The 11,033-nt window shown below is 61.0% G+C and overlaps 1 protein-coding gene across 1 annotated transcript in view; it reads right to left on the bottom strand.

Annotated features, from left to right (window-relative positions):
- Window positions 1-11,033, bottom strand: part of FRMD5 (FERM domain containing 5) — a 46,693-nt gene that overhangs the window by 13,642 nt on the left and 22,018 nt on the right. The window contains exons 2-4 of the mRNA XM_026040534.1: window positions 2,967-3,071; window positions 1,310-1,352; window positions 1,063-1,141 (exon numbers count right to left, since the gene is read on the bottom strand). Coding sequence (XP_025896319.1) covers window positions 1,063-1,141; window positions 1,310-1,352; window positions 2,967-3,071 — 227 coding nt within the window. The remainder of the gene's footprint in view (window positions 1-1,062; window positions 1,142-1,309; window positions 1,353-2,966; window positions 3,072-11,033) is intronic.

Raw genomic sequence — 11,033 nt, 5'->3', positions numbered from 1 at the left:
GCCCACACAGCCTGGGATCCTTTGCACTGATTTGAAAGGTTTCCTCGAGTTCTGCAAATGGCCAAGGTCCAGGAGCGAATGGGGTGTGAAGCGCTCACGCAAGGGCCGCTGTGCTGTCTTGGCGGACGCGGGACGTCCTGGCACCTCGGCAGGCGGGTACGCACCGCGGGTATCACAGCCAGCAAAATGCAGCCAAATCATCTTAAAATGATCACCGTGTTGACACTTAGCCCAACAGAGCCGAGCAGGAGACGCCGCGGGAGCCTCTGCTCGGGCTGCCGGGGACCCCTCGGTCCTCCCGGGCGCGGGGACCCCGAGCAGCGTCACCTCCCAGGCGCGCTGGGTCCCGCGGTGCGAGAGCCGGAGCCGCCCCGGGCACAGCCGCCCCAGACCCCATCCGCAAACCCAAAAGCTGCAGCCTCGGGGACCAGGCACACACAGCCTTGCCTGTCGGAGCGTCCCACGGGAGCCCCACGGCCCCGGCCGCGCGTGATGCAGAGGCAGGAAAGATCTCTGCTTCCCTGCATCTTCCCACTGCAATACTCTCGATTAATCTTCTCCCTAACGACCCCCAGACCTGGCAAAGACGATTATAAATTATYTGCAGCAATAATGGCAAAAAGATGCCCAAGGGGAATGCAGAGAGCTTGAGAAGAATCGTTAGCACATTTATGGTGCGGAGGACGGGGCTGGCCGATGGGCACGAGCTGCTCTGCTGCCYGGCTCCCTGGCCGCGTCTCACCGTCCAAGACACCCGCGAGCCCCCACCAAGCTCTCCCATCGCGCTCCTGCCTTCCTCGGGAAGGAAGAGCGGCATGAAGAGCCCCTAAAGATAGAAACTGGATAAAAGCAGCACTGGCTTTGTGCATCTTGGTTTATCAGCTGTTTCCTCTAGAGCGTTCACTCCCCTTGCTCGCAAAGGGATGGGGCCAAGTACGTCCGGGGGGCTTCGCAGCGGTGCCGGCTCGGACACACACACGTTCGGGAGGATTCACCAGGGTTATTCAGCAGGGTCAATGAGCAATGGTCAATGAGCAGCCCTGCGCCGGTGCCGCCGCTTACCTGGTGATCTCCTCCTTGAGCGCAGCCGGGTCCGTGGGGTAGAACTTGACGCGGAAGCACATGGTGAAGGGCGGCTGGGCTGCGGGCAGAGCAGGGGTCACGCTGAGCCGCTCCTCCCCGGGGACACCCGGGGGGCTCGCTGCATAACAGGGCGCGCGGAGCCCCCCCGGAGCCCGCCCGGAGCCCTGCAATGGGGAACACGTGCGGGGACACGGGTGCGCTCTGCCACGCTGCGAGCTGCGCTTACCCCTCATCTGCTTCACCACCGACTTGGTAAACTCCAACCAATGCTGAAACCAAAGAGAAAGGAATTGAAATGACTCACGAGACAATGCTTCTAATTAGCAAGATTGCCTCTTGGGGGCAAAATTAAAGAAACAGAAAGTCCTACTTTGGCTCATTTTACGTAAAGCTGTGTTTTGTGGAGGATGCCAAAGCCGCAGGAGAGCGGGAGGCTCYGGGGAAAAAGATGCTGCCACGTCCCGTCTGCACGGCCCCCCACCATGGGCATGGATGGGACACGGGCGGGGGGCATCGAAACGGCTGCCCCAGCCGCAGCGTCACCCCGGGGCTGAATGGCTCCCAAAGACACTGCCTGTGCCCTGCCTCGGTGCCCGGGAGAGCAGGAGGGAGGGAAGGAGGAAGAGGAGGAGGAGCAGCCCTGTCCCCTCCCAGCTCTGCGTGTGGGGAGGACACCCAGTGCCCCCCAGCACAGGGTGCCCCCTCCCCACAGGGACCAGGGCCCTGCGTGCTCCTCCTCCTCATCCTCTTCCTCCTCCTCCTCTGCCACCCGGCACCTCCTGCTGCCCTCCCGGTCCCTGTGCATGGCGGCCAAAGCAGCAGCCAGGGAGAAGGTAAAACAGCTTCACAAGGGCTGTAATCCCCACGCGCCGGCAGCCTCTTGCCCCGCGCCACGTTCTCACACCACGTACAGCCGGTCACGTCACTGCGCGGCCCCCAAAGCTCCAACCCAGGGAAGCCCGAAGGCAGCGCTGCTCCCGTGAGCCAGGGCYGTGTCCCAGCCCCATGCACGGGGCGACGCTGGGCTCCGTGACGGCGTTCCCACCGGAGCCTTTTCCACGGCGTTCCCGTGCAACGGAGCCCGCAGCGGCTTCCCGAGCACCGAGCGAGCGGCAGCCGCTTCCCCAGCCACGAGGAAGGCGCCGCTCGCACCGCCGGTTCTGCAATTACTCCTCCGCCCTCACAAAGAAACCGCCCGCTCTGCATGCGGCCCAGGCGCTGCATTAGCTGCTGCTTGGATTTGACAGCATTTGAGAAGGTGCATTTAAGAAAATACAAGCACTTCTTCAGTCCGTGAGTGGCGGCGCAGGCACCGCCTTCCCTGTGGGGAGCGCTTGGCTGTGCACGGGAAAGGACGGGCTGGGGAGGCAGCGCGGGCTGCAGCGCGGCGCCCGGCACCGAGCGCATGGCAGACGTTGGCCGGGACGAGCCCGCGAGCGCCTGCGTGTCCGTGCGAACGCTCCGTGTCCCGCACACTGCATGCATACGGATCTGTTCCATCTTGCATYCCTCTGGGTCCCACTGCATCCCTCCTGCTCCATCCATCCACTCGCCTGCTTCCAGGCGAGATGCTCCAAGGAAAACAACTTGGGGCACACGGAGCAGCGGGAACGTGGGTGAGGTGGCTTGAAGGGGGCTTCAGGGGGCCGGGAGAGTTGAAGGGGGCTTCAGGGGACAAGGCACTGGTAGATGCTCTGTACATGGACAAGGCAACTTGCCCCACTGACACCCACGGCTGCCCTGGCTTGTTCCTTTGCTGAGCGGCCAAGGCAGGAGGCAGCTCTGGGAAGGATTCCCGCTTCCATAGATGGAGTCCACATTTGCCCTTTCCCTTCTCCGCTGCCTCACGTGCCCCGGAGCCCGAACCCGGGGCCAGCACTTACCCTCTGCTTGTCGGGGTCCACGAAGCGGATGCCGAAGTAGTCCTTCTCGAGCAGGTTCAGGTGGTGGCAGAGCAGGTCGAACAGGTACTGGCCCTTGGCATCTCTCTGCAAGGCAAAGCGAGGCGGTCAGGGAGCGGAGGAGCGGCCGAGCGCGCCGGCACGGCCCGCGCATCCCCTGTGCCTGCCGCGGCACCAAATCCACTCGAACAGCAGGGAAACGTTCCTGACGGAAAGCGAGATTTTCCAGCCCGTTTTCCTGGTCCATGTTATTAGGAGCCAGGTAAGCCAGGTCATGGCACTTCACATCTCTGTCCGTCAGCCCTCTTTCCAGAAGGCAGCGCAGGGCAGCTCGCTCCCTCTGCTTTCCCGGGGCCGCGGCTCTGTCCTCCCCTCACCCAGCTCCGCTGCCCCGCGCATTCCGAGCGCATTTCCCCCATGCCCTTTCTGCTAGGGAGCGGCTGGAAACCCCTTCTCTTCCCCTCGCCCCCGTGTGCGCTGCTGGACRCTGCAGGACAATGCCTCGACCCTCAGCTGCTCTTCCCAGGGCCAGCTTGGCCAGCAGAACCGCATCCCCGGGAGGCGCATCCTGCCCAGCGAGCACGGGAACGTCCCGCGGCTGCAGACCCTGCACCGCGGCGCACCGAGCGGCTGCAACAGCCCCTTCCCCGCAGGCCCGGCCGGCGCATGACGGCACCGCGTGCTATTTCTGGATTTTACCACCCAGTGCCTGCACTGAGTCACATCTGCTGGGCTGTCTCGGGAAATTAGTGCTGATYCCGGCCACTTTCTTTAATGCTCTCTACAGAGGCGCAGCCTGTCTGCTCCGCGCTGGCTGCAGCCGYGACACAGACACGTCACCGGGGCCGGGAGCAGCCGGCGCAGGGGCTGCAAGAACAAAACCACGTCTGAGCCCTTGCACAGCTCTGCAAGGGCCTGTGCGCCGGCACCACGTATAGGCAGAGGCAGATCAAACACCGGAGAGGAAGTGTTAAGCGTTACGGATGTAAAGCTTGAAATAGCAGCTCCAATTACTGAAAGCGGTGTTTCCAGCGYGGCCGGGCCGGCAGCAGCCGCATCATCCAGCGCACAGCCAGCGGTCCAGCGCATCCCTGCGCCGCGCTGCGCACCCGCGGCTGAAAAACAACCACCTTCTTTGCTAGAAATGTGTTACTTGTGTCCTGAAGCTCTGAGGCGAAGGAGCTGGGAGGAATAAGCAGCTGCATGGACCATTTTGGTTCAACACTTCCTTTGCTCCTCAAACCCTGTTATCTTCAGTGCATGGACCAGTCCTGAAATGCCTCTTCCCAGTCCGTGCTCCTCCGTGCCCACCTAGGTCAGGTATGGGGGTCCCAAGTGGGCACCCACAGAGCCCAGCTTGGCCGTGGGCTCCTTGCTSCTACCAGCACAGTGCGAGACCTACAAGGAAGACACAGGCAATTCCAAGTTCTTTCAAACATCATGGCAGGGGAAAACATGCTTTAGCTAAAGGAAATAAAACCTTGCATCCTCCACAGACACCACAAGAGCAGCATTAGCGGTAAGGCAGAGCGCCCGTTGACGCGCTCGCTCCCCGGGACAGGCCCGAGCTCCGCGGCACCGCGATGACAGCAGCTCGGAGCGAGCCGGGGCGGCGGGAGCCCCGCGCGGCTGGCAGCCGCCTGGGCGCAGCCCAGCGCCGGCATCGCTGCTTCCTCCTGACGAGCACAGGCCCCGCTGGGCAGCACAGAGGAGGGTGAAAACGGTGAAAAAAAGGTGAAAACGGTTCCTAGCTCTGGAACTGGCAGGGCAGCGGGTGCAGCGCCCACCCCAGCGCGGCACCGAGTAGCGCCGGCCGCGGCACCGCGGCACACGCGGCTTTACAGCGTCTCATCTGCACAGATCAAACGCTGCTCCTGAYGCCTGACAGCGCTTCCTTAAGCGAACACCGGTTTCTGTTTTCCTACAAGTGCGTTTAATGCATATTTTATCTGATCAAATAATCACTCGACAGCAGCAGAGCATGCGGCAGGGAGCCCCCGCAGCGCCGGCGTTAACCCCGTTTTGGAGTTCGACGCGTTGTGATAAATGTCACTGCGCTCAAAATAAACCTTCCCTGCTCGGAGCCAGGTGGGCCAGGCTCTAATGCTGCAGCGGCCAGGGCGGCTCCATGTGAGCCTGGCCACGGTGCGTGCCCCGGCCACGGTGTGCGCCCCGAGCTCGGCACAGTGCGTGCCGCGAGCCCAGCCACGGTGCGTGCCGCGAGCCCGGCCACGGCACATGCCATGAGCTTGGGCCGGCGGCGCCACGAGCTCGGGCCGGTCTGTGCCCTGCGGAGCAGCCGGCGCTGCTGCATTGCGCTGGCGCCCGGCCAGCACCAACAGGTTGATGGATGGAGCGTTCTGGGCAGGCGCGGGCAGGAGCGGCAGCGAGGAGCGGCGATGCAGCGCGCGGGGACGGCAGCAGCGGCAGGGGAAGAGCAGCCCGGGCACAAGGCCACGGGACGGGCAGCAGGGGCGGCCCCGGCGCTCGGGGAGCGGGCACAGGACCAGCCCCGACGGCCACGGCCCCGGGCGCGCGAGCCACCCTCGGGTGCCGTCCGCGGGCAGGGCGCACAGAGCAGCCCCGCAGAGCGAGCGGGCGGCAGGGCCAGTTCGCGCACCCCAAAAGCCGGGCGCAAGGAGGCAGAGGACGGCGACACACCACGCCAGGACGGAGCCGAGCAGGACTGCGCTGGGGTTCCCCTGGTGCAATTCATGTCTTCATCACTGTTAATAACAATTACCTAGCCAAAGCGGTAAGGTGTGCAGAGGACACACAAATACCGGCCAGGTGAGCGATGCTGCTCCCCTTGTTCAACCTGGAACACCCGCGCCTCGCTCGGCGCACACCCGCGCTCTGAAACACGGGGCAGACACCCATATAGGCCCATACATCCTGGTGGGTTTCACAACAGAGCCCGATGTCTCCAGCGGGGAACTGGTCTCCAGCCCGCACGGCACCTGGTGACACATCCAGACATACTCTCCACGGAAACATTCCTCGGAGCTGGCTCGAGGCTGTTCTCGCCGGCATCGCCGAGCTCGGCACCGCTCGCGTCCCTCCGCCTTCGTAGCAGGCTGAAAAGCAGAATTCCTCCTCCTATCCCCTCTTTCCAAAGCAGGGGAGGAACAACACCGCTTGCCCCGGCAGCGGGAATGCTTGTGACGTGCTCAGGAAACACAACAGGACTTGTCCCACCTGGAGCCACTGGTGTCCCCTCCCGTGCTGGCATCCCGTGAGATAGCAGGGATCAGCAGCCCCTGGGATAGCACAGAATTCAATGGGATAGCGCAGCACTCAACAGGACAGCAGGGAGGAGATCCCAGCTGGGATAGCAGGACATGAGCATCCCGCTAGGACAGCATGAACATTCAGCTGGGATAGCAGGGATGAACACACAGTGGGATAGCAGGGATGAACATCCCGTGGAATAGCAGGGATGAACATCCGGATGGCTCACCCTCCATCAGGAGCTGCCAACACCYGCTGCCCAATGGAGCCAGTGTGAGYGCCGCGGGTTCAGGTCTGTCCCCTCCACCATCCCACCCTCCGGAGCTGTGCTCTGGAAAAGGGAGCAGGGAGGAGACAGGGAAAACGCGGCCTCTTTTCCAGCACCCGTGGCCGCTMCGGCCACCGCGGCCCTGGGAAGCACGACGCGTGCACGGCCGCCCCGCAAACGAGGCCACTTATTTAGGAGCCTGCATACGGATTTGGGGACCTAACTTGGAAACCTGTGGCCTAGATTCTGCTTTATTAATAGACTAATTGAGTCTCCGAGTGCATCGTTCATCAGTGTCAGGCGCCGGCGCCTCCCGGCACAGGCTGTTCGCGCCACACGGGCGCAAGGGCGAGCGGAGGGAAGGAGCAGAACCTCCCTGATGCGAGCCCTGCACCTGCACCCATGTCCGCGCCGGCAGCTGTGCCGAGCTCGGCAACGTTCCTGTTTGCAGGGAACGACCCGCGGAGCTGCAGGAGGGAAACTCCAGCAACATCCGCGGGACGCGGAGCAAACCCTCGCGCGTGAGCACCACGCACGGAATGAGCCCCGAGCCGCGTGGGCTGCGTGTCGGGAGCAACGGAGCTCCCCCACGCCAGGCGGCACACAAAACAGCAATAAAATAATGCTAGGTTTCGTTTCTTCCAATGGAAAAGATCGTTTTGCAGTCAGAATTAACAGCGCATTGGACGCAGCCACAGAAGTTACATCAGTTGATCATATAATAGAAGTTACAGCTGCGTGAATAAAGACATACTTGCAAATTCTCCCAAATTAGACCCAGAGGGCTGTTAAACAGAGGCGGCTCCACCAGCAAACGCAGCCTCACAGCGCGGAGCGCGCCCGCGCCCGGGCAGGCCGGCTCCGGAGCCGCGCCGTGGGCCGCTCTGCTGCAGCACTGCCCTGCCACATCGCTAAGCTGCAATATTGCAGCTCTCCCACCCGAAATGGCTGCTCCAGACACGAACAACGCCAGAGGAAACGGCCGGGAGCGGCAGCGTCCCCGGCTAGACAGGTGAGCACAGCGCTCATCCCCATCGCCCGCCGTCCTCGCAGGGGGAACCAGAGGCTTTTCTGCCCCAAATCAGCGCTGGCGTCTGCATCACACCCCCCTCTGCAGTCCCCACACCGAAGAAACGGCAGTGAGCTGCAAAGCAGGCACTTCTCCCCAGCCCAATGAAATGCAGTGAAAGTATAAAAAAGTAAATGGCATTACAGGGGGGAAATGTTTTCTCTTTGATCTCCTTAACTTGAATTAAGCATATTCTAAATTAATCATTATGAGAATGTCTTTTAGGAAATTATCTGAACTGTCTTTACAAATCAGAACTTGAAAGAGCTGTCTATTGCATAAGAGCAGCTTAAAAAATCCCTGTTTTGATCTTTATATGTTCTTATAAACTAAGCCTTATATCTATCTTAATATTTGCTATTTTTTGAGGTCAGCCATCAGGGTGTCACAGTGTAATGGAAAGAATATTTCCATCATTACCAAAATAAATCCAAATAAAAGCTTGCAGCTTCCCTCTTCCCACCCCTGTCACCCAAGTCACTGTGCTCTGGAAGCACGGCATTCCCAGCTGGATGCACGGCCTTCCCAGCTGGATGCACGGCATTCCCAGCTCACACCTTTGCAGTTCTCTCGGCTACGCTGCCCTGCACTGTGCAAGACTCCTTGCTGCCGAATCCCAGCACTGGCTAAGCATCCTTCCCGCGTTAAACACGCGTCACGTTCAGGAGCCGGAGGCGCTGCCGAGGAGCCGCTGCTACCGCGGACACCGGCGGGCGCCGGGCGGCRCGGTGCCAATTGCAGCGGTGCAATGAGGGCAGCGAGGCAGCTCCGCGCTGAAGCTGCTGCGGATAACGCGCACTGCCAGTCACCCACGACACGCCGCACCGAATTGTTCTGATTCATAATAGTGCCTAATTTTGTCTCATTTAACACAAGGCGAGGCAAAAATGCGCCACTGTTCTCAAAGGGCTGCATTACGGCACACTAAGTCATAAAAGCCTCAAACTCGCTGCTCTGAAAGGCTGCTAGAATCTGTCTATTAGCACGTCCTTGCTGGAACGCCGCTCGGCCTGCCACCGTCCTGGCAACTGTTGGGCCACGGTTTCCGTGGCAGAATCCTTCCCTGCTGCTGAAGCGAAGCTACAAATCCTGTGCCCGCTTAGCCGAGCGCTTGGCCCCTTTGATTCTTAAATTAAATTGTAACCACAGCTGTGGACGAGGGGAAGCGGGACGMGGAGCTCTCGGGCTCGGCTGCCGCACCAAGTAACCACAACCCRGGCCCGTCGCAGCCGCACGGTGCCCGGCGGGCGCAGGGCTCAGCGCGGGACTCGCTGCTCTCCGTGTGGGAAAGGAGACGGACGTGAATGAGCGGCTTGAGAGCAACGTCCTGGAGCAGGTCCCACGGCCCTCCTTGCAGAGGCGACGTGGAGCCGGGGGAAAGGGCCTCGGGAAAGGGCCTCGGGCTCCGGCGCCGCCCTCGTGCCACAGCCCCGGGCGCCGCTCCGGCGCATCCTCCATCCACGCGGTGCCCGGAGCGACGCTAGCGTGCGGATCACACCCGAGCGAGCCCAGCACCTCCCCACCACGCGGCCCATCTCGATGCAGCCTTTAAGGAGATTCCAACCCGCAGGTTGGCAATCTCRGGCACAGCGTGGCCCGGCACTGTGGGCTCTTCCCTTGGGCAGGGGCCAGGCCCCCAGCCCAGCCAGCCCATCTCGTGCCACAGCAGCAGGTCACCTCACGCAACACGAGATGCGACAGCACCCGCTGCTGCCCCCGGGACAGGGGACGTCCTGGGGACCACGTCGCCCAGGCCCAGCCTGGGAATTGGCAGAAATGGCTGCTTGGACAAGAGGAGCACCGGAATTGGGGTGCAGCGGAGAGCAGAAACGCTTCTCCTGCCCGACTGCAAGGAGAGCAAGGTCCCCGCGGGGAGAGCTTCCTCACACGCCACCGGACAGAAGAATCCCAGATGGTTTTTAAACTTTAAGAAGATTAAAGTAACCTTGCATTTTCAGTTTTTCTAAGCTCCTTAGCCAAAATTAGGGTCATCCACAGCTATAAAAGTGAGAATTAATAAGAGCAGCTCATCTGAAAATTAATGACGTGCCTCGTTTTCGGAGGCGGCGCTCGCTGCGGGTGCACAGAGGTCCCTGCGCGCCGYGAGCCGTGGGGCGGCACGACGGAGCGCCGGAGCACCCAGCGCTCCCTGCTCGGCCCTGCCCTGGAAATTCCCGGGAAACAGGGACGTTTTGCTCTCCCTAGGWCTACTTTCCTGTTTTCAACACAGCCTGGAAGGGCAGGGGCCTGGGCATTTCCCTAGGGATTTGGATTTGGGGTCGCAGCAGCATGTCCCACGTCACCGTGCCAGGCAGAGGGCACGGACCAGACCGGCCTCGGGTGAGGTGTCCGTGTGCTCCTGCCCCAGCCCCACTCCATTCCCCGCTTTGCACCATTTGGGCCTGCAAGGCTTTCAGGTTTTTGGTCACATCGCTGCCCTGGGCCGCCTAACCATGTCACGCTTGATCATGGAATAGATCAGGCTGCAGCGCCAGGGAGCTGCCTTGCTCTTCGGCTGCTGCAATCCGGTCCCCAAATGCCCCCTGTGGTGGCACCACCATCCAGAGGGTCCCACGTCCCCAGCCAAACCGGGGCTCATCCAAACACTGACCCACAGGGATTAAGTGCAGGGCTTGGGAAATAAACAGCAGCAGCTGAAAGCAACTCCTTTCTGCACTGGTGGGTCTCGAAATCTCATTGTGGGGCTGGCCGCTCCTCCCTGGCTTCAGGAGCTTAGGAGATTATTTTTTTAAAGGAAACTGTCAAAAAAAGTCTATTTTACAAAGTGAAGTTGAAGCTTAAATCTTTCTGGCAGCAACATCTAAGCTGGAGGAGATCAAAGCCCCACCAATTCCACTGCCAGCATGAAGAGATTTTCACTAGCAATTCAATTGCAATATTGCAGTTTAAATGTTTCATTTTCAGACTTCTGTGTGGTGCTGTATGAGCTGGGAATATATTATCCCTGGGACAAAGTTAATGTTGAATTTGCAGGAGGATGAAGTTTTCCTAAGCCGCAGCTCTCTTAGGTGGCCCTCCAAGCAAGACAGCTCCTGATCGGAGCTGCAGAATAAGAGGGAATGGACAAAAATACATTCACAAATATCCATTTTCAGCTAGGGAAAAGCAAACCAAGAGGCTCCTCACCTTGGAAAGGAGAGTCATTACTATTTCGGTTCGTGCCGAAATTACAGCATCTCAGAAGAAAGGAGGCTTTTTCTTGGCGCTCTGCCTCCCGCACCTACGCGAGTGCACGCGGGGTGACAAACAAGCGTCCCCTCCGAAAGACACGTCTTGACACGCTGCCCACGCGGACACGGCCGAGGGACGTTGGCAGCCACGTGCCAGCGCCGGGGGCCAGGCGCGAGCAGGACGGGAACAGGCTCTGGCAGGTGCTGGGAAGGATTAGGGCGCCCGCGCTGAGCCGGCCCGCGCGGCGACGCCGGGGACGCAGCGCGCAGCCGGCGCGGGACGAACGGCG

Source organism: Nothoprocta perdicaria, unplaced genomic scaffold (assembly GCF_003342845.1).
Source record: "Nothoprocta perdicaria isolate Ctin4 unplaced genomic scaffold, notPer1 scaffold_26, whole genome shotgun sequence".
In the NCBI taxonomy this organism is placed as follows: Eukaryota; Metazoa; Chordata; class Aves; order Tinamiformes; family Tinamidae; genus Nothoprocta; species Nothoprocta perdicaria.
This window is presented reverse-complemented; position numbering and strand designations above follow the sequence as displayed.